The following is a 24,593-nucleotide window of genomic DNA, read 5'->3' on the forward strand; positions in this document are numbered from 1 at the left end:
TACATTTCGATGAGAGCCCTTTCTATCGATAAACCTTCGAACACGTCGAAGTTACGACTAACGACAATGATATCGATTAATCAGTCCAAATATCTAACTATTTCAGCGAATTTTGTTTAATTCTCTTCCCTTTCCTTTAACATTTGTTCGAGAGCCGCAGTGTACCCTCAGCCACCATCTGCCCTCTCGTTGTTTCAGCCCACCCTTAACTATAGAACGCATTCTGGACGCGATCCGCATGTTAATTACGCGCCTATTTAATTGCAACGGCGATCATTACCAACCGAAATGCCTTCCAATGCAGTTATCCTAAGCATAATGCCATAGAACCAAATCATCGGAATATTTTACCTGCATAACCGACAGAAAATAATTTCGCTTAAAAATACAAAATTAAAAATATACGTACAAGATGCTAATGTCATACTGCTTAGTGTATCTAAGGGTGTTTAATTTATATTTCCTATTAAAATAGTGGCGAATAATATGCGTTTTCTAACCACGAATGGAGTTAGGCCTTTTACTTTCAAAATAAACGGGCTCAGTTATTAGTTTAGATTGGTTTATAGATACTTGCTATATTATTTGATTTCATCTCTCTCATTATATTTTATTATACCAAATTTAACATTATGAAATGTTAAATAAATACGTTATAAAAGTCTTACACACAATGGAAAAATAAAAAATAAAAAAAAAAGGAACATTCTTCCAACTAAAACGTAATCTACGATACTTCTCGCGAAGAAGAAACGTATATACTTATTATTTGTAATCTTGTTCTTTGCTAGAAATTGTTCGATATTAAACCTTTCTTGTCTCTCGTAGTCGTACAGAGCATTGCTAAAACGGATTACGACGAGCTTTTTCTACAAACGGAAGATAGAGAAGACTCTTCCATTCCCTCCTCTTTCTCCTCCTCCTCCTCCTCCTGGTCGTTGTCGAGAGTAAAACACAATATTAACGAAATGTACAAACTTGCTAAAGGTTATCCTTAAGGGAGTTCTTAGACACTCGTGCATCGTAATTAAAATCGGTACCCCTGTTATCTACGCTCTAATTGTTACATAATATTATTTAATTGTAAAAACCAATAAATATAAATGTGTCACGGGATAGTAAAAATAGTTTAGCGATTTATCGAATTAGGAAAACACGATATAGTATCGGACTTTGCAATCTCATCGGCAATTTGCTACGCGAAAACAGAATTAATCAGTTATCGATCCGTTCCGTAGAGAAGAGTCTTTCTTTTCTACTCCTGATGAAGAGACCTATGGTTGCCTACACGCCCAAGGGAAAGTACAAGGTAAAGAGAAAGAACAAGAGGAGGAAGAAGGACTTTGGAAAAGAACAGGAGAGAGATACACGTGACAGAAATGACAAAAAAGGTAATCCTGCCTGACGGAGGCTCGGTCACATGGGAAAAAGAAAAAGATAGAAAGAGAGAGAGAGAGAGAGAGAGAGAGAGAGAAAAGGACACGAACTCAGAGCCATTGACTTCGAAGACCCTGTTTTCTTCCTTCATTCCATGCCACTCTTCTTCATCCCTACCGTCCGATGATTACATCCAGGTCCACTCCATGTTCCCTCTGGTCATCTTTTTCTTCTTTCTTTCTTTCTTTCTCACTTTTTCTCAACCCTACCTCCCCCCCTACCCTCCCTCCCTATTGGCGAGAGAAGTAAAGAGGTCCATGTGTGGTAACTTCGGAGAATAATGTAATTTCTTTTCTCGTCGTTTCGCGAGCCGATTAAAGCAAGCGTTGGATTTATCGAAGATTACGTCAGGGGAACGAACAAATTATGAACCCTATTGATTAACAGTACAACGCAGACGACTCCCTCTTCCCAGTTTCTATCTCTCGATTTATTTTTTCTTTTTTCTTTTTGCTTTTCTTTTCTTTTCTTTTCTTTTCGCTCTGTACGACGACGAGGAGGAGGAGGAGGAGGAGAGTTAATCCGCCAGGGATATACCTCGAAAGCGAGCCCTTTTATCGAGGTCTGCCCTTTTATTTTATTTGTATTTTTTTGTTCTTCCTATTTCTTATTCCCTCGAATATACCTCACAATAAAATTATACTCTTGTCTCGTTAACTCGATTACATTCGTCTATCTTTATAACTACTGTATTCTATCTTGTAGAAATGGAATATCTTTTGAAAAAGTTTCTTTTCTTTTTGTTTTTCTTTTTTTCGTCGTTCGATCGAAACAAGTCAAGGATCTTTTTTTCCTTTTTTTTTTTTTTTTTTGTATTTCTGGATCATTCGTTACCAAATGGAAAATCCGAGTCTGCTCTTTACATTCGGCAAAGGCTGATAACCTTAATGGTCTTTCATAATTGTCTTCGTTGACGGTAGCAAGAGATGATAGAAACGGACTGCGAGAGAGAAAGAGATGAAAATAACAGAACAGAAAAAAAAAAAGGAAAAACAAGGCTGGTAGTCCTGGCTAGCTCGGATTTTGGCACGATGCATTGGTCAGTTAAGGGAATGCACTTTACGCTACATGCGTTGGCAACATTACAAAGCTACTGTTCCCTTTCCCTTCTTTCTATCTTTCTCTCTCTCTTTCTCTCTCTGTCTCTCTTTCTGCAGCTACGGCAATTACTTCTCTCTCTCTCTCTCTCTCTCTCTCTGTCCTAATTTGAAATTCTTTAACTCTGCTTGGATACGTTTAGAGAGAGGAACACAAAATTACACATGGTTTGGTTAGATTAAATGATAAAAAGAACAAAATTTTACATGTCTGGGAAATTAACAAAAATGGGGATGAAATAAATTGTTCTTGATATGCTAATAAAATGCTACTCTAATTATTATTATTATTATTATTATTATTAATGGTGTAAGTTTGATAAAGCGAGAGCAAAAGTGAAACAACGTTTTTGTGTCGGTCAATTAAGAATGAAATGTTAAAAGGAGCTTTGATCCGTCTTTGATCCATCGATTCAATATCGAGTACATATTGTTAATTGAACGAAGGTTTGTGTTAAAAAGAAAACGAACATCCCAAAAAAAAAAGAAAAAAGAAATCAAAGCGTGAACTAAAAGAGAAATATATAATAAGGAAAGAAATTGTTAAAGGGAATAAATGGTGAAACTGAAATGTCGAGCTTTGTGTCTTCATTCCAAAACATCGAAGGAAAATATAGAATAAAAATAATATAAACGTGTAAGGGTTGAAAAAAACAAGGAAAAGGAAAAAAGGATTCTCTCAGTTATGTTTCTATCGAAAGGGATAAAAATAAACTCACTGAACGAAGGGATTCGTGTTTTCCAAGAGTTCGCCTCGTTAGACGCCAATTTTTATTGACAACTCGAGGATTTTTACAGTTAGGCGTAACAGTGGAGCATGGTCGACGTTTTACCGTTTACGTTTTCCCCTCTACAATTTGCTGTACTCGTTTTTGCCAGAAATGTTTCGTCTCCCATGGGTGTACGTGGTGTATCCAGTGTTACAATTTGTTGTACTTTTTTACGGTTCCTCCTCGAATCTCACCCTACCTACACCTCTCGCCTTTCAAACGTTTCCTTTTTTTCTTTTTTTGCTTTCCTTTTTACAATGTCCCCAGCGCAAGTGTCACATATATATATTCTTTTTCTTTTATGCGTTCACCTCCCCCGATTCCTGGTATATTTCCCTTGTTATCGTTAGAAAAAATGAAAAAATAAAAAGACCTGTTCGACAGGTATAGAGAAAGAGAAACGTGCCAATTTTCTCAAACAGTTGTTATTCGTCGATTTAAAAACATCGTGCAGTTTCATGCGAATGTTAGATCGCAAAAAAAAAAAAGAACAACATAAATAATACAACGATGGGGAAATACCACGGGGATCTTTTTAAATAGTCGCAAAGAAGACTGTAAAAGACACGTTTCATTTGTTAGTCTCTTTTTGCGGTCTCACGTTATTTAAAAACGTTATTAGAAGACGTTAATTGGAAAAAGGAAAGAATGTTGCAAATGTATATAAAAAGAGGGCGGGCGGGCGTGTGGGGGGGGGGTGGGGGTCAAATTGAATTGCAAGATAAAAAGAGTGGATATAAAAGAATTCGAAAAAGCCGTCGAAGGGAGTAAAAGTAAAAAAGCAAAAAAGCAAAGAAACGACTCCCATTCTCGCAATTCGAAAGCGAGAAATCCGAGTATTCTCGCAGCGTGACGTAGATTAAAAGGTAGAAGCCAATCTAGGGTTGTTCGTTCGTTGGCGTTCGATTAATTTCGTGCCACTATCGTTTACAACGGCTCGAGTGAAATTTCGACTTATTAAAAAATTCACGGCACGCCTTGAGCTATCATCGGCCTTCTCTCTGATGAGAGTTAATTCGTACGGGTGTGTGTGTGTGTGTGTGTGTGTGTGAAAGAAGAATCGTATACTTGTATCCTCAACGATAGGATCCTTCTTTCTTCTTTCCAACGCTTTGATCACGGAATCATGCCTTTGTTCTTGGCAGATCCCTTACGCGTATCCCTCTTGTAAATCATTCAAACACCTAGCCGATCCTTTTATGAAACGTTCGCATGGCCGAGAGTCCGGTACCGAGCCGGCAAATTAATTTGCATCTTGACAAAGTGATAAAACACCAGCGGAATTATTCATGCGTTTTAACATAGTGTAAGAGAAGAACCAAAAAAAAAAAAGAAAAAGATTGGATAGAAAGGTTTTACAAGATTGTTCCTTTCAAGTTAGACTTGGAATTACTTACGAAATAAATTAATATAAATGTAATCGTGATAAACTAAGTTTCTCATATTGACAAATGACAAATTAAAAAAGAATTGATAGGAGAAAATCCAGAGAGAGAGAGAGAAAGAAAGATGGTTTGTTTAAACTCGACTTGAAAAGAAAAAAGTACAAGGATAAAAATAACGAGTATATCGAAATAGACGATATCGATACCTATATGGAGCACGTACGATGTAACTGGCGTTTTATCGAGCATGCCGAAAGAAATCCGGATGGCGAAGATGGCTCGGCAAAAGCCACTTATGAGAAAACTACGGTGTGCGTTGAGGTTTTATTGTGTAACTTTGGAATCCGTCGTCGTTCGTTCGCCGTTCCGTAATCCGCTCGCGAAGTCGACGAAAGAAGAAGAAGAAGAAGAAGAAGAAAAAAAAAAAAAGGGAGAGACGGAAGAATGTGATACGCTTTGGTCCAGCAGCACGTCGTGAAGATTTAACGAAGGCTTAACGAGTCCTGTCCCGACTCGAACGAACGAACGAACGAACCAACGTCCCACTGTGTCCTCTCGGATTCCACTTCCTTCCTTCCTTCCTTCCCTTTTTTTTTTATCCCCTTTTTATCTTCTTCTTCTTCTTCTTCTTTTAATTCATCGCGTTACTCTTAAAATACCCTTTTTCTTTTTTTTTTTTTTTCATTCTAGAAAAATTTCATTAATAATATTTAACAATTTATCTTCTCGCAATATAAAATATATAAAATGGTTGATTTAATTAAAAATAATAAGAAAGACTAAAGGATAAATTAATCAAATATAATTTTGTATAATTATATAATGTGTTTACCGTTTAATTATAAATTATTACGACAAGTGGATAAATAAGAGATGAAAGATTTTTATTTGATAAAATAAAATGAGACATATACTATATATATATATACGGCAGACGTTTCGAAAGAAAGGTTCCACTGTGTTTAATTCGTACTTATGAATTCAACGAGATACGACGACTCGGTAAAATGTGATTTTTTTCTTTTTTTCTTTTTCTTCCTTCCTTTCTTTCTTTGTAATAGAAAGTAAGCGGTGTTGGGTTACCCTCTTGAGATTTACACAAAGTCGCACAGGTGGGACTTTGAAAATAATTAACAATTGTTTGTAGATAATCGAAACAAGCCTTACTTTAAAAAATGATAAACACATAGAATACTTTTATTTTCCTTCTTATCCTGACAATTCAATTTGCGTTTATCGATAATAATAATAATAATAATAATAATAATTCTATAATTTCCCGTAAAAGCATGATTGTGTTTCGTGACGCGGAATAAACGTGGGAACATAATTAATTCTATTGTTAAACGATTAAACAAATCTTTGCATCAATATGCGCATTTAATTTTAACGTCGATACACAATTCTTCTTTCAACAAAAACAATTTCTTTTATCATCGTTAAGCAACAAAATGTAATAAACATTGTATATATTTTTTTTATAATAATTATACAAACACAGATATATATATATATATATATATATATATATATATATATATATATATATATATAAATGAAATTAATAATTAAATATTATTTTATCAGTTGTTGCACAAGTACACATATTCATTTTACATACAATGTGTTCGTATTCTGTAAAAATAACGCGCACGAAATAAAACGTACGATAAAAGTAAACACAATTTCAGTAAGCGACAGTTTTATAGTAGTCTCTTTACATTTTCTTCCAATTTTTCTTTGCATTATTCTCTCTCTCTCTCTCTCTCTCGACAAACTAAACATGCAATTTCTTTGGAATATCAATCGTAATGATAGAATATCGATTGAAATTCACGTACAAATTGAATAAAATATCTACGATTCCATCACAAGATTTGGTCGTCGTATTAAAAAAAAAAAAAAAAAAAAAAAAAACCCGCAAGAAAAAGCTTATAGAAATTGTCAAATAGTATCATATTTCAATTTTGTAACGTCATATTTAGTTCCTGTGTAGTTCTTCTAGGAGATCTAGTTTGTGTTCGTTCGTTCGTTCGTTCGTTCGTACGTACGTACGTTCTGGCAAGTTGAAAAATGTTGAAAAGAAGTTGGAATAGGTCGAACGAATTATTAGACTCAAACGAGATAGAGAGATATCGGATAAACGTCGTAGAAAAGTACATTAAGTCGAGAGGGTCGATATAGAATCAAGAATATCCAGGATTATCTGAAAAATCCTTCTATTTTTTTTTCTGGGTTTTTTTTTCTTTCTTTCTTTTTTTTTCTTTGTCAAGTACCCATTTGCATTTCCTTCGAGTTTAGCCTCGTGCCGATACAAAATGGGACGACGATATTGATTTTTTTTTTTTCGTCGCGTAAAAAGATTTTACCATTCGTGGAAAAAGGAAAAATAATGTCGTTTGTATTAACGAGAAATACATACACATAGAAATCCGATAGAATTCTCTTTTTCGATCCTGTACGCGATGATGAACGATTTCCTTCCTTCGATTTCGTGAGTTTACCTAGTACAGTAAAAGTATCCTATAAATTGTATTGCACGATAAGTATTTTAACTTTCATTGGATATTTTCTAAAGAAAAATATAAACACAGGGATAGACAATATCGGAATACGATACAATAGAGAAAAACAATCGATTCGTTGGTCAAATCCAAGAGGAAAGACAACTGGGAGGGGAAAAAGAAGAAGAAATAAAAAAAAGAAAATTGATAAGAAAATGGTTTGGAAAGTAAATCGAAAAAAAAAAGGAAGGAAGGAAGGAAGGAAGGAAGGAAGATAAAGTGGCGAGAGAAAAATCGAATAAAAGCATAGAATTTGTCGTGTTTTTATTTTGTCGATCAGTCAAGACGTTATGGGTTATAGAAAGGGATGGTGAGAGAGAGAGAGAGAGTAGTAAGAGAGGGATCTACAGTGTTGGTGGTTAAATGGAATATTGAAATAATCCGTAGAAGAGGACTTAAAAAGAAATAATTTTGACGAGCAACGTCGTGTCTTTTCATTTCAGTTGGAAAAGAACGTAAAAAGCTCTCTCGATCTTCTCTGTGGAGCTTAGGGACGAGCTTAGGGCCGAGAACGAGCCCAGCACCTTACACGCACGAGTTGCCTGAGCCGCAATCAATAAGAAGAAGAAGGAATTGCTATGGCGATTGGTTCGAAGGGAAATGTTGAACGAGGAGGATTCTGCATCCATCATCGACGCGTAAATAGGACAGGGAGGAAAAAGGAACAAAATGAAGAATAGAAAAAAGAAAAAGGAAGGACGGAAGGAAGGAAGCAAGGAAGAAGAAACGTGTATCCTCCAGGTTCGTTGCTTACGAGTAACGATGACACGATGAAAAGAGAAAGATGGAAGAAGATATTCGATATCGTGGAAAAGACTCCTGAGACCTTCGACGTTCCTAACAAGAAGAATATTTTTCTCAAAGGCCTTTACACCGTGTCACATTTTTTCCTTTCCATTAGTTTTCCCAACAAGAGACAAGGCGTGGGTAAACTTCGCGAGTAGCTTTGTTTATCTATCGATATATTATAATACAATTCAAATTGGAATACAACGTAGAAATGTCAAAGAAAAACGAGCTGTATATCAAAGAAACTTTATATGTAACAACAGCAAGAAAAATCTAACTGTAAAATGAAAGAAATAAAGATAGAACAAAATGGAAGGAAAACAAGATTTAGGGTTACTCACCGGTAACCTTAATGTGATAGGGTAACTGAGCTCGCCACGTGTCCTGCATTTTTCGATCAGGAGCAACGCATCTGTACTCTCCTGCTTCTTGGTAGACGACTCGGTTTAAGAAAAGACGTCCTGGTCCACCCACTGGATCCATTCCAGGTCCGTGACCCCAGCATCCACCGTCGCATTCGAGAGTCACAGCACCACCGATCTGCACCTCCTTCCTCCTCGAATCGGTAGCTTCCCCGTTCAGTGCCTCTGCTTCGGTCTCGATATCTGAATCATCTAAATGCCATTGATTTAAATCTCTCGACGAGCAGCGAAGAACGTGTACCCTCCACCCACCTCCTCCCCCCTCACCTCACCTATACTTCCTACCAACCACGTAACATTTGCATTAGAAAATGGAGTAGGCTAACTTATGGAAAACTCTATCCTCGAGTAATAATATGGTTCGCCAATATAAAAGGAAAATATACTCTCGTAGAAAATGAAAAATATTGAGTGCACCTTCCTTGTCGCTCCAATAATTTTCTAAAACCTTTCTTCTTTCTCTCGTTCGGAGAAAATAAGAAAACGGAAAAATAAAGAAAGAAGAGTCCATGAAGGAGAAAAGCTTAGGAAGAAGCTTTCACATAACAGCAGCCAAGGTCCAAATCCTATTCCAGTAGGGTGAAATACACGTCGAGTGTCGACAACGGACCTCCATTCTCATCGATATCAACGCTATCCTTCGGCATCAGGAACCAACCGCACGTACGAAGGATAAACTCGGAGCAATGGTTTTGCCCATTCCTTCTCCATCTCCTCTCCTCCTCCTCCTCCTCCTCTTTCTCCTCCTTCTCGCGTGCCGAGTTCAACGAAATCCTTTCTATACGACGATGAGGCCGCGATTCTGGAACCCCCCTTCCCACCCCTCCACCACCTCCTTTTCCGATTCTACCTACGGAATTATACGACTACGATCGTTTGCTCTTCAGCTAACGCTGTGTCCACAGGAAGAACAGAGTGAAATTAGCTATCTTTCTCTCTCTAACTTTCAGTACTTGAGAATTAGAGAACCAAGTTGGTACGTTGAGAATTCGCTCGAGACGATGAAATAAGAAAAACGAGAAAATATACTATTCCGGGATGTGAGGAGTGTAAAGAGTACGACGAGAGGAAGGAAAAGAGTCCTTTGAGTTAGCAAGCTGATCCTTTGGCTCATCCTATAGCAAAACAAAGGGATCAAAGTACTCTGGCTGAGACGATAGGAAGGTGGTATTCTAACTTACCACCTTTTCATTCTTCTTTTACGTTTCCTTCATCCTTTACAACTCGTTTGTCCTTGCAGTTTGTACGGAATTTGATGATGGCAAATATACTAGTGAAGATAATAAAAAAAAAAAAAAAAAAAATACAAATAAAAATTGAAGTACATTCAATTTAGTCTACAACATATCAACTATGATTTTTCTTTGAATATAAACATAAATTATTTATTTATAATACGTGAATTTATTTAGGGGGACTCGAAAAGTAATTCAAATTTTTCTTTGCTAGCGAAAAACACAAACTAAATGTGAGTGATACTCATCCAAAAAATTTAGATTAAGTACTTTTCGGTACTCCTAAAATAATTGAAAGGGTTGAATACGATTTTCTATGAAATACTTTGACAATGACTACGGTTGAATTTGTCGAGAATTAAAATTTGAACATGGAGGTAAAATTAGTGATGATAGGAAGAAATATGCAATCGTCGTTAGAACAAATGTAATTAGTTTAGTGAACGTTATTGTCGTAGTTCGCACGTGATTCGAAATTTAATCCGTAAGCGCGTATCATAGTAACGTAATCCATGGATAAGTAATCCACGAGGAGATCCGTATGGGACGGAGTTATCCATGTAATCGATAATTCCCATCGTGGAGTAGTAGTTAGTTTACAGGCACTCGCGAACCATCCAAATTGCGTAGAGATTAGGTACTCGGAAACCCGTATCCCGGATCGTCGGCCGAGGAAACACAGACGAGAGTGGAACCTACCCATGGATATAGAACTAGAGAATGAGAGACTGAGAGAGACTGAAAGAGAGAAAGAGAGAGAGAGAGAGAGAGAGAAAAGAGGAATGAGAAGGTTGGAAGAGCTTTGAGATGCAAGGGTCGCGTTCTGGTTATAACGAGACTGATTCGAGACCAGGTAGGAAATTTGCAAATTTTCACGACGAGGCACGGATAATTTCCGGTTGGCTCGGTGGTTTCCACCCTTGACAAATGACTGTGGTTTCCGGTTATCGGTCGACGCGACGACTAGCTTCGCATTTCGAATCAGCGAGAATCTATCTCTCTATTTGAGAATTAGAATAGCCAAAATACGAAATAAAATCTCGTTACGAGACCAAATGAAATACTAAAAGATCTATCAAGGAACTCAGATGATTTTTTTCTTTACGAGTTAACTCATCGATATGTGTACCTATTTAGGTATACTATAAAGCACTTAGTAAGTTATATTTTTTGATTTTTCTTCACATAACTAAGCTCAAAGATCCAAACGATGTAACGATATATATATTTGATAGGTATCAAATTAAAAAAGGGATAACAATTTAGTCTTTCCCTACTGTTTCTCAGAGCTTAATTTCTGATTTGCACATTATATATATATATATATATGTATATATTGGAATCATCTCGTTGAAGACAACTTACTACCTCTCCAATTATCGCTACACACTAGGAATTGCTTTCCATACATTGTGCTATCTCCGCGAGAGCTTACTGGTCACTAATAAGCGAAGAGAAGCCGATAATACGAGAGCCGTACGTTCGAGGATTAAAGTATTTCGAGTAGTAGTAGACGTAGTTAGCGAGGGGTTAATAGATAATTCCTCCTCCTTCGATAGCGTACGGACCATACGATGTATATCGATGGTGGTGGTGGTGGTAGTGGTGGTGGTGGTGGTACAGTCGTGAAATGACGATGCAAATGACGAGATGAGCTTGCAACGTGAATAGATATTCACGTTTCATCGAGTACTGGGGACGAGCTTGATGTAACCATTTAACGAGACTTTGGTTCTCTCTCCCCATCCCTTTCCCTATTTCAAGCTGCGTTGATGATCGATCGATTAATTCTATGATACAGTAACGTTTTACTCACAGCGAACGTTGAGGAAATAACCGATGCTGGTGAAAATCCCGAGCATGTGTCGAGTATAACATTTGTACCAGCCGCTCTCGGCACGAGTGATTTTTGTAAAGTTCAACCATCCGTCATCGCTCTGCTCGACGGGAAGTAGTCCATTGTCTGAAACACGAGTGAAAATCTTCTCAATACAGGGACGAATTAATACTATATATATATATATCTTAATACTAGACTTTGTGTTAACATTGCAAAAATTTAGAAAAAAACACGGTGCAAAGATTTACACATAAATGCAAAAATGTGATATTTTTTGTTCTTTTCTCTATAAGTATGTCTGCTATTCCTCTTGAAGAAGAGACTTTTTTCTACCTAACTTACTTTTCAACCCTAACGACACTCTAACGACGCTTTTTTCGACGTTCAATCAGAAATAGTGTTACTCGGATCAACGTTTTGCCGATCTTATCATTTACCGACAAACACTCAATTCAATAATCTACTCGAATCGATTCTATTCGAATTAACGTTATTATCTATTGATGCTTCTCGATAATCCTATAAAATAGTAAAGCGTATGTTATTAAATATATCATTATTTAATAATGTAATAGAATATCTGTAGTTTGATAAAATTAATCAAATCTGTTGATATTAATATTACGCGATATATCGTACAATATTTAGAAACGTTTCACCGGCTTTGCTAAATATTATTTATTATCTGATATCTATCAGGCTCGTATGCATCGCGTGCTAGTGCTTATTAATTATTTTCTAATAATAAGTCCTTCTCATAATAGGTCAAATATGCCCAGTAAAATGAATATTCTATGAATCAATAATTTCAACAATTTTATTGATTTTTGCAATCAATCGTTAATTATAAATACATTTTATTTATATTATTATACAGAATGTTATAAGATTTCTTAATAAAAAAAAAAACATGTAAAATATCATCCTTAAGAGAGGGATCTTAAATTTTTCTAATGCTGAAGTCTTTTATAATGCTATGAAACAGCAAACGTGGATAGCCTAGTGACCAGACGAAGAACTAACTTATGTTTTTAAGTATGGTATTGAGATGATATGAGTCTACGTTTCGTAGTATGCAGTCGTACAGAAACACGCACATATACAACGAAACCAAGAATAGGAAAAACTGTATAGCTATATTCTGTCTCATTCTTTCGCAGGCTCAATCATGTTTGTCTTATCTATCTTAGGATTAATCTATAGGTTTGTCACCGCTCCGTTACATAGCCGCCTACCGCTCCGTTACATTGTTTCAAATCACACCCATTCTAAGGAAGTTTTCACTTCAAAAAGTCGTATTACATATTGGCAACGTAAAATCAATCAAAAGTATTAAAGAGAAAGAAAAAATGTATAAAAAAGTTAGAAATGAAAAATAAAAAGTTTCGACAATAGTTATTACAATGGTCTATAGGAAAAAGATTTAAATCTTTCGGTACAGGAGGACTTTATGAATTCGCTGGTACCGTTCCATTATATGATGGTGCCTTAGAATGAACAACGATTCGCTAGTGGATAGGGGTTCCTACCCCTTGGGCGGTTTCGCACAGCTGACGCTCTCGTACGTTTCTCGCGAAATGTCCCTAGACCAAACGTATCATCCCTGACAAATCGTTCGACCGAACAGTGATAAATTTTTGTCTTCGTTCGAACTGACAACGTGCTTTATGACACGAATATTACATCGTGATTTTACATATCTCTACGAATTTCTTCTTTCGTTTCTATTACATCCTTTTTTTTCCATTGCATCGGTCGCTTATTACAAGTTCTCGTTAATTAATGTCACGGTTATATATATATGTATAACTTTATATAAAATTTTTATTCCAACGCGACATATTCGTCGAAAATTCATTTCATTTATATTATATAAGCATACGTTCGTAAAATTAGGTTACACCGCTTTTGAAATGATACTCGAGAGAGTCGTTTTTACATCCATGAGTGAAATAAATGAAAAAAATAATGAAATATATGTTTAAGCGAATAAATTTTAAATTTCGTTGCAATAACAATAGGTACGTCCCTTTTTTTTTTAAAAAGCATATATAGCGAACAAATGATCATGATATCATTTATATCTTTCTCTCTTTTATTCCCTTAGGTAGTAAGAGGGAACAATATCTAAGCATTATAAAAGGGTCAACCATATCTACAGGCCCCTCACGATTTTTGGTATAGGAAGTCGAGCAAACATATAAAAAAAAAAATAGTTCGTTTATGGTAGAAAGAGAGAGAGAGAGAGAGAAAAGAAAAGAGTGGAAAAACATTTACCACGAAGATTGAACGTCCCAGAGTTTATTCAACGCTTCATATTCCCTTCGATCCGTCCGAGAAATTGAAGACCCCGAAATTTTCTCGAGATAGCGTCGGCAAAGAACCGCTTTGAAAGGAAACGAACGTGCTGCTTCCTCGGGGCATCTCGATTGGGACGTTTAATAAGAGCAACCGTTCCAAAAAGAATCTGCGATGGAAAGTTCTCTGGCCGATGGTTAGTAGGAGGAGGGCCGTCGACGCGACTGAGGGAAACACCAGGACGAATTTATGAAGGAGGAAAGAGAGATGGAAAGAATTGGTGTGAGTTGGAGAGAGAGAGAGAGAGAGGAAGCCTGAGGCAGGTACGTGCTTCAAAGGATATTAAAGTATTTTAATTGCAGCGGATTTAGCGGAAACGCTCGAAGGATTTGTTCGAAATCACCCGATTGGTTCTATGAATAGGGATTAAGCTCTGCAACGAGACGACGGGTGGGTTCGGGGGCAGTTGGGCGAATTCCAAATGTCAGAGACGGAAGACAGAAATAATTGAATATTTAATAGATAACTCGGCTATATCTATGCGTATTGGTGGTACGTACCTGCGATTCTATGTGTATGGATTCTATATATATATATATATAATATGCGCCCTTTATGCATGTATATATGTATTATATGTATACGTAAACGAACGAGGATGGGAGTCGATTCGGCTGCCATCCGTCATCGCGATAGGATGTCGATTTTTCTGTCGGTCTTGTCTACTCTCTCTCTCTCTCTCTCTCTTTCTCTCTTTCTCTTCGTAGACACCGATTAATTATACATTCGAACGAAACCTGCTACAAAAAAGAAGAGATCTTAAATTTGGTTACCCCACCAACAACATCTTTCTCCTCTTCTTATTATTACGAAACACACAATGATGCATTTCAATTTTTTCTAAAAGAACAAAATTACGAATTAATATTATATGTCAATCATATTCTTTCGGTGTTATTAAATTTAAATATTTTTTACGTCTTATTACAAATAAAAATTTAATTAAGCAACGTTCACTTGATATATGAAACAGTGGTTATTAATTTTTTTGTGAATACAAAAGTGAAATACAACATATTGGTTTGTATGTGTATATATATATATGTATATTGAGATTCGAATGTTTTGCAATGTTATTTTTACGAAACTGGTAGATTGCAGTTAGTATATTATTTTGCAAAATTTTTCATATAAAGTAACAGTAATAATTGAATGACCAATTAAAAATTTAACACGATCGAGAAAAGTTAATATAAAATCAATAGAAAAATTGTATACCCATTCAATATACATATGTATATATTCATATGTTTAAAGACAAATATCAAATATTAGAACTGTAAAGTAATTGAAAATTGTAAAAAAAAAAAAATGATAGATGTAAAAATAAAAGAAACGGGTCAACGAATGAATCAATTGATTGGTGTTTTTTTAAAGGACAATTTTTTGAAGATTCATTAAAGTGTTATTAAGCAATAATTTTGATCTTCTCGTTGAGATCGTCATCCCGTCAACGAGAAGAGCGTGCCGATAACAGCTCGTCCATCATGTTTCTTATCATTCTCTCTGGCGATTGATCCCAAGCACGAAATGACGGACCCAGCTGTTCTCAGCATTTTGCGTTAAGGTTTTTCCATACTCAGACGAAACAAATGGAACTAATTCTTATAAGACACGATATATATATATATATATAGAGAGAGAGAGAGAAAGGTTTTTAACGAGAGTAAAAAGAAAATCTAATCAAACTATTATAAAATACATTTTGCATTATCCATGGTGTTTTTTGTTTTGTTTTGTTATTTACGTCCATTTATTCCGATGGAAAAATAATCTGACACTTTTAAAATACACCTTGTCTTTTATTTTTGAAATACGTGTGCACGCAGAGATATGCAAATATTCTGCTTTTCTAGGTCACCGATTTCAACGAATGTTGAAATGCTAATTATTATTATTAGTAAACGCTAATGGAATATTCAATTTATTTATTATATACAAAAATAAAATAAAAAAAAAAGCTGAAAGGAATAAAATGAAATAATACGTTTCACTCCGAATTAATATCAAGTAGCGTTCTAATTCATTGAAATATCCATTAAATCGCAAAGTAAACTACGCTCTAACGTAGATTTGATGCAAATACGTTAAATTCGGGTTTGCTTTTATCTTGTTAAAGCGCACAGCAAGTAAATCGAAGTTTAACGAGGTTAGAAAACAGAAGAAGAGGACTCTTAGAGAAAGAGAGAGGGAGAGAAAGAGAGAGAAAAAGCGTCATCATCTAGCTAAAGACAAATAAAACGACGTCTTCTCTCTGTAAAGTAAGGAGTTTAATTGTAATAAGTAATCAAAAATCATTTGCTTTTTGTTCAAAATCAGGATAATTTGATAAGATTTTAATGAATATCAAACACGATATTTTCCCCCAAGTCCTTTAATAAACATCATTTCAATGCTTGCTAAAGTAAGCACGATATTTAAGTAAAATATATTTACATGTGAAATGATTTAAAAACAATACGCAACGCGTTAACTAAGTAGTGAAAATATTTGGATAATTCCAAAAAAAAAGGAAAAAAGGAATGCATATTTAATCAATGATAAACAAATAACACACACACACACACACACATTCGAAAGACAGTTTCGTTTGAATGAATTATTTATTTGGTGTGGTAAAACGAAAATATTCCTAAAGATCATTATTATTTCATCGAAAAGCATTAAAAGCATACACGATCTTCGTAATATTTAATATCAACCAGTATACGCGTACACAAATTTCTATAGAAAATTGTTGAAAAATTGATTGACTACGTAAACAATATCATTTATTTAAAAACTATGGTTTCCAAACATTTTCGAACTTTGATTATTTCCATTAACGTTTATCTGAAAATTTACAAAAAATTGTTCTCTACTTTATTTTTATTTTTATTTTTTTCCTATAACATACAAGACATACGAAAAAGAATAAAAGTACAAACAAAGTAAAAAGATTAAAAATCTGCGAAAGATGTGGAAAACTGAAATTGCAAATTTCTGTTGGGTGGAAAGTTTACTTCGCGGCCGGTTAACGAATGTAATGGATTCGTTTCTCTTAAACACTGCAGTCTAATCAAGAAAGTGGTCTCTCAAGTGAACTCCCAATTTTCTCTTTCCTTCCTTTCTTCATTCATTCATCCATTCATTCATTCATTCCTTCCTTCCTTCCTTCCTTAATGTTCTAGCCTTGCTTACTTTCTCGTATCTCGATGCACTGATTGACGTCGGGGGGAAAAAAAAAAATTACTCTGCGGTAAACTTTTACCACTTCGCACGATGGCAAATAAAAGTCAGTTTTTTTTTATTCTCTCTCTCTCTCTTTCTTTTTCTTTTTTCCATCTCGCGGTTTTTCCTTTCCGCGATACGATCACGGTGTAACTTCTTGTCGCTATTCTCAACCGGAAATATAACGGTCCGAGTACTTCGATAAAAATACTATCATGGCGTTAAGTTAAAGAGAGGAAGTAATAAAAAAGTACAGAAAGTCCAGAGGAAAAAGAAAGAAAGAAAAAAAAAATAGTAAGATAAAAAGTGGTCGTAAGATAAGGAATAAAATCAATTTTTACAACCAATTGGAAGTCTACTGCAAGGTCCGAGTTACCAAACTTGATATTACGAGGATCTTGGAAAGATTGAAAAACAAGCCTTCTAATGGGGTACATCCCTCCCTTCCCCCCTCCACCCCCTTGTCCGACATAAGTTTTAACGCGAAAATATTATCTTAGAAGCAGTAAACATTTGAGAAACGTGTAATAACGTTATATTTGCTTTCTTTTTCTCTTCCGTTATAAGAAGATAATAATAACGCGTCTTCGATAAGAAGTAAGATACGATATCTACGAATAATGCAAATGCACTTTTCTATTTCTATCTCTTTCTCTCTCTTTCTCATGTTAGATCGTTTCGAACTTTCCGACTCCGATTACTTTTCAACTTCGTTTCAAACTTTCAACGCGATTGAAATTCTAACGGATCGTTTAATCATGCCGAAAACAAATCCAAACGGTTTATTGGAAGAAATCAAAGTTTAAGGACTCGAATTATTTTCATTCTTACACGGTGGTACGATTTTACGAATCTTCAATAAGATGGGTAGCGATAGTTTTATCAAAAAAAGAAATCAATAAGAGATAAGACTAATAATATGTAAGGGGAGTTCACGTAACGTCGGAGATTCATATATCTCAACAAATAATAATATGAACGATACAAAAATGAGTGAAAGATCAGGGAAGATCAGGAAAGATCAAATCAGGTCTTTAGAATCAGAGTTAGTAAGTCACAGTCACAGTTAGAGACAGTTAGTCAGAGTCAAAATCAGAATCAGTCAGTAAGGAAGAAGTGAAGTAAAGGGGAAACAAGTCAAAGGAGTAGAAACTAAGGGATAAAGTGGAGATAGAGATAAAAAAAAAAAACAGCCACCGACTAATATATCTGAAATTGAAAGTACTTGCGTAGTGTGATTAGTGGACTACGACGAAGACTGGATACAGTGCTCCAGCTGCCATGGTTGGGCTCATGAAACATGTAACGCAGCATAAATGTATTCTGAATAAAGAATAAATGTAATATGATAACAGAAAATTAAACAATAAATTGAACAAAGATACTATGTATAAAAGGATATTTTGTAAGAATATAAAATGTGAATGTGAACTTGTTAAAAGATTTTCAAATATTTCTTAATGTTGATCCGACTAAAATGTAGACTTGTTCGGTGTGGTTTTACACGAATAAATCTTCCTTACTAGGGCGATCCAAGCGAAACGACGTTAGACGGAGGATCCGGGTGAAAAGTACATCCATTAAAATAAACGTTAATCCTCGAAGTAGCTTTTACCGTAAAGGTAATGTCTCGCGGTAGCCATTACGTAACGCTACGAGTTGCTGTAGATTTTGTGAGCTTACACCGAGGCCGCAATGGTGTGGTAAACTCGCCGTTTGGCAGATGTTGGTTAACGTCATGTAGCAGCCCTTAACCAAATTCGAGGTCAAGAAAATCGACAAAATTCAAGGTGACGATTTTCTACATTTACTGTGATACATGCAAAACAAACAAAATTACAAATTTTATTACGACATTTTTCTAGTAGACAACAATTATTTCATTAATATATACTTGCATTTTTTATGTCGAAATAAATAGTAGAAAAATATAGAAGAGTGTGTATTTTTCGAGATTTTATATAATATTTGATATAACGAGGAAGAAAACGAAGATAGACGCGATGAAATACCTTCGTTTTTATTATGCGATCCATTGAGCAACCTCCAACGATATCATCAGAATTTATTTATCGAGAGTTTTCCCTCTCTCCCTCTCTCTCTCTCTCTCTCTCTCTCTTTCTACCTTTTAATCCCATCCGGCTTTATATCGCTCGTTATTATACGCACGAAATTCAAACGATGGCGGACGCGTCGCTGATAATGGAATAAACTCTGTGAGCGCGAAAGAATTCGCGCTGAATTCAATCCAATCATTTCGTCGAAGCGAAAACAGAAATCTAGTTATCGTTACGTAACCAGCCGTCTCCACGTGCCGATTATTTTCACAGTCATTCGCGCGAACAACGAATTGCTGCTGCCAACTATACGCAGTCCGTCAATGCTGATAATTAATTATTCAAAAATATACCTAAACAAATCTCTCGCAGTAGCATCAGCAGTAACAGCAACAACATTGAATATGCCTACAATTGTTTGACACAGTTTAGTGTTTTTCTTTTGATTGTGTAAAAATCGAATAATTGCGTTTACTTTAGTAAACAAAAAAATGGAAAGATAGAAGAAGATAGCTATAATAACAAGGTCTCAATTTCTGTACGAAATTTCAACGGGTTGATAGAAATGTGACGCAACTAATCGAGAACGGGATAACGTTGGTAGCACATGTCATTCTGTCCCATCGTCTGAGCGAAGGGTTCGCACTGCTGGTTACAGGAGACGAAACCAGAGAATAGCTATTGTTTCGATTCGACAATGTCCCGTTACTCGAGTTCCAGTTCCCTTACACGTTGCGGTCCATAATAATATGATTATAGACCAATGTACCCCTGACGACCCTCCCACTAAAGCATCAAAGAGATAGAGAGAGAGAGAGAGAGAGGGAGAGGGAGAGAAAGGAAACTTCTATTTTCAAGCATCGAACAATTTGCGGAGCTACGAAGGAAATTTTAGAGGAACGTTTCCTGGATTTCACGGATACCGGAACGACGTTAACGTTCGCAAAATTACAAACGTGAAATGACGCGTTTCGTGAACTATAAGCTAGGAAAAGGAAAGAGAAAGATAGAGAGCTAGTTTCTCGGATAATTTTTGTTCGCTGAGCTCTCGTGAAATATTTAACATCCTATATGCATGGAAATGAATGTTTGCTTAAAAGATACGAAGGAAAAGAGGTGCGAGAGCGTAGGATTTTTTTTGTCTTTTTCTTTTTTTTTATTACTCTACCGAATCGTAATTCTTCTCGTTGGTCGTAGCAAAACTTTCGCACGGACAGCGTAACCAACAACAACAACAACAAAAAAATCCTCCAAATGGACTTTGTTGTCATCCGTATCTATTTTTGTTGTTTTCTCTTATAAAGAAAATGACGAATTAAAGTATAGGAAAGAAAAAAAATCTATCCTTTAATCCTGAATCCACGGGATATGTAAAAATGATGAAAATGTAAATAAATCGTTTGTATAACGTTACGAAAGTTGTTTTAATTATACTAATATTTCTGTTTACTCAGGACAACGCATCAACGGTTAGACCTGATTAAATTACGGTCACGTTACCGTAACACGTGCCTACGTCTCTCGGCATCCCTTGCAGTGTTGAGAGGTGGAGAGTGAAAGAGGGTGCGTGCGTGGAAACGTGGTGTTGTACGAAATAATGCACGTGCTCGAGCGAGTGAATCAAGTCCTTCCTTCTCTGTTGACGAAGAACGTATGTCGAGGTTTGTCGAGGCCTGAGTTTACCTCAAATACATCTAGATTTACCTAGATTCATTTAGATTTACCTGCATTCTCTGTCGACGAGTTAGAAATCGTAGTATACGCTTTGCACGTTCATTATTAGTAATTTCTCAACTAATTATAAATCTGCCAAAAGTTATTAAAACGTTGTTCAATTTTTTTTCCTATGATATATACATATATATATATATATTATTAAAAAATAAAAAAAAATATGTATATAACATGATGTTTTTTTTTGGTTTTTAAAAAAGCCTTTTTTCAACGCCTGTAACCTTTGAGAGAGAAAAGTTATAAATTATTTAATATATAAACACGAGCCAACGCCGCTGGCCAACAAACTAATATGAATTTCAATTTATGGAAACAAACTTTCGAAATATCGGAAGAGAGAGAAGAGAGAGAGAGAGAGAGAGAGAGAGAGAGAAAGAGGGATTATTTGTTCGTCATTAAACTTATAATGCGTTTACATAAATGAAAGTTGGATAGAAATTGCTTGCTCTCTCTCTCTCTGTTGCTCTCTCTTGCTCTCTCTCTTTCTCTCTATTTCTCTCTTTAGCGATATTTTAAATACGAGAAACGGTACTAGCGTTTATTCCAAGAATCCTCCGAATAAACGTTCGAGAGTCTCAACATTCCGAATAACCGAATGTCTCGTTACGATTGGTTTCAATGGCGTACAGTAGACCCGAGAGAATAGTTCCAATGTGTTTGCTGTTACAGCTAGGTATAAAAATAATCTTGATAGGTTTTCGAATCGGGCTGGACGTCGATATTGGACGCTAGTCGTTGGAGTAGCTTATCATATAAATAAAAGAAAAATCTTAACGTCCTGCAACGACAAAAGTATATATATATGTGTAATACAAAGGAAAAAAAAATCGTATAACGAATTTACGATAGGATATAAAAAGGAAACATTTTTATCGTACAATGATTGTTTCGCAATCGATAAAGAATTTAATCTTATTTTCCATGAATTTTCCACCAAAATATATATAACACTAGGAGTGCCCCGCCGATACACAAGTCTTTAAGTCAACGAATTACCTAATATTGCGATTATAAATTGAGATATAAACTACCCTATGTGTTTCAAGTTGGATGAAATTGCACATAGTGTGGAAAATTTGATTAAAATCAGTTCAGTAGTTTAAGAGTCCATTGTGGACAAATAACGTGACACGTAATTTATATATATTAAAGATGGATCAAAAAGCAGATCTTGATAATTTCATTCACGATAGCATGCAAAGATTGCAACTAATTGGCATACTCTTCCATTGTTTCGATTCTTTGCTTGTGTTTATGTTATAAATCGATTGTAATCGTATCAACAAGAATATTTGTTACGTAAGATTCGTTAATTATCCAATAACTTCTTGGAAATGGAATTACGTTCGATGTCGTAGGCTTAGACACGATCACGTAACGTCTAATTAAAGAAATTAATGTTTGCGTTAATTCGCGAAGGTAGGACGGACACTTCTTCGGAAAGGTTTCAATTGAAAATGGAATATCCCGTTAGACGGAGTAATTAATTAGGATTGCAATCCGTTTGTAAATCTGAATCGTCTGTTTTAGTTCGAGCTGTCCGACTTGTCTGTTATTCAGAACTACTGTCTAAGCTGTCCGTTAGTCTCTCCTATCTGTTAATTGTAAACCTTCATCATAAATAAACTTTATTCGTTATTGTTAATTGTGTTCCTTTTTGTTTTATCACTTAGCTTTTGTGTAATAAATGAGACGATTTCATTTGAACGAGATTGCAATATCAATTCGTAGACTACGCGATATCGTTTTAACGAACGTTGCAACTTGTTTGTTCGTGTTTGTATGTAGAAAGAGGTGAAATTAAAATATTCTCTTTTAAACGCGTTGCCAGGATTCCTGCCTGTATCGACAAAAATTCGTCGGATAGAACTTTGTCGCTGATCTTTTTCAAACGAATAATATCCAAAGCTTCAATGAACTAATCCAATGCAACGAAAGCCGTTAACATTTTGATCTATCCCACCGGAAACCATTTTTCGTTTTTCTAATATTTAACGAAGACGAGAGAGAGAGAGAGAGAGAGAGACGTGTAACGTTTCGATAGATTCAGGATAAAAATCGAATTTTTGTTCGTTTTACGTCACTTACCTCGCTGCCATATCGGGGTGCTCACAGGATTGCTGTCCACCTCGCATTTTAGGCTGACAGACATTCCCTCGACGATGGGAATTCCAAATCCAGGTAAACGCGTTATCGCGAACGATGGAGTATCTGAAACAGGTATTAAGCAATTAGTGTCAGTGCCAAGCGTTCGATGTACGCTAGTGTATCGATCCTATTGGATCGCCGAAAAGAGACAGAAGCAGCGTTATTTGAATAGTGCGACGACCGGCCTTCGGCGTATAACGGGACGCAATACTCTTCAGGACTTGATTGACGGTAGAGGACCGAGATTGAACTGACACGTTATTACGTTCCGCCGGCGCTACAAAATTCTCCGATTCTACGAAATTGCGTTGCTTTCCTGCTAATCCCTACGAACTTTGATATCAAACAAACATTTCCAACCTGTTAACGATCATTTTAATGATTAATCTGCAACCCTGACGCATATTCATTTCTTCGATTAAACACGTGACAGTTTTGATTGCTTCCTCAAATAAAACAATCAGATTCCTGCATTGTAAATAATTCTATCATATCTATCTGCAAGTATCACTCGATACAAACAGCTACTTACTATCTGATCGTAAAAACCAAACTATCATAAAGTTTCATGCCAAAGTTTCGCTAAGGGAAGCACATAATCTCTTATTTTTATCACACGCTATTTCACTCGTAGCCAATTTATTTGGCGACGTGCAACGATGACGAGGAGAAAGATCGGTATCTCTTTTTTTTCTAAAGCAAAAGAAAAAAATGAAAAGGAGAAAATAAGAGAACAGGATCAGAGAATATTAACTAGGCGAGAAGTATAGCATAACGCGTCGAGAAACGTTTTGAACGGCGCCAGCCAGTGACGTGTCGGACTCGTTGCTCACCCTTCGACGACGCCATTCGTGCGATGGGCAGGCAGGCAGGCAGGCAGTAGCCTCGTGATATAACGCAAATGTGTTCGTATATATTCGTGTGAAAAAGAGAGAAAGAGAGAGAGAGAGAGAGAGAGAGATCCCTTTTGCCAAGCTCAACCGTAAAAATCTTCGCTGTCCTGCTCGTTAATTACTCGACCTCGGATCGGGTCGCTTTCTGCTGGCTCGTTTGTTCGCCAACGATTTTAATTCTCCCACCTCCACCTCCACCTTCTCTTTCTATTCCCTTCTTTTTCATCACCAATCCCTATCATCTTCGTGGTGGTACGCGAAAAGCTTCTCTACTATTCGCTTGGCTCGCGATATGCATGAATTCTTTCACACAGGTCGACGATGCTCGTTAATGGCGCGGAAGGAAAACCCTGCTGCTGCTGCTGCTGCTGCTGCTGCTATTCGTGAGTACGTCTTTGTCTATGTGTGTCAACGTTTGTGTATGTATGAGTGCGATCCGCAGGATTAAATCCATTGCTGCAAGTGGATCGATATAAAACGTGAACTTGTGTGGACTATACGAGTGACCGGAAAATATATGGAAAATAAAAACCCTAACAATTTTTGAAAGAGAAAGAGAGAGAGAGAGAGAGAAAGACAGATCCACAAAAACGTTCTTATTGACGTGTTATCTTTGCTAACGCGACAAGCGAACTTTCTTTCGATACGAGTAAC

General features: G+C 36.0%; 1 protein-coding gene across 2 annotated transcripts in view; it reads right to left on the reverse strand.

The window, feature by feature from the left end:
* Positions 1 to 24,593, reverse strand: part of tei (irregular chiasm C-roughest protein teiresias) — a 220,473-nt gene that overhangs the window by 34,941 nt on the left and 160,939 nt on the right. Inside the window, exons 7-9 of one of the 2 annotated variants that reach the window (XM_015324688.2) lie at positions 22,987 to 23,109; positions 11,516 to 11,662; positions 8,384 to 8,647 (exon numbers count right to left, since the gene is read on the reverse strand). In XM_015324688.2, coding sequence (XP_015180174.1) covers positions 8,384 to 8,647; positions 11,516 to 11,662; positions 22,987 to 23,109 — 534 coding nt within the window. Of the gene's footprint in view, positions 1 to 8,383; positions 8,657 to 11,515; positions 11,663 to 22,986; positions 23,110 to 24,593 lie in introns of both variants that reach the window. The other variant, XM_015324687.2, reaches the window with a different exon arrangement.

Source organism: Polistes dominula, unplaced genomic scaffold (assembly GCF_049000335.1).
Source record: "Polistes dominula isolate Pdom_NZ unplaced genomic scaffold, Pdom_raw_medaka contig_29, whole genome shotgun sequence".
In the NCBI taxonomy this organism is placed as follows: domain Eukaryota; kingdom Metazoa; phylum Arthropoda; class Insecta; order Hymenoptera; family Vespidae; genus Polistes; species Polistes dominula.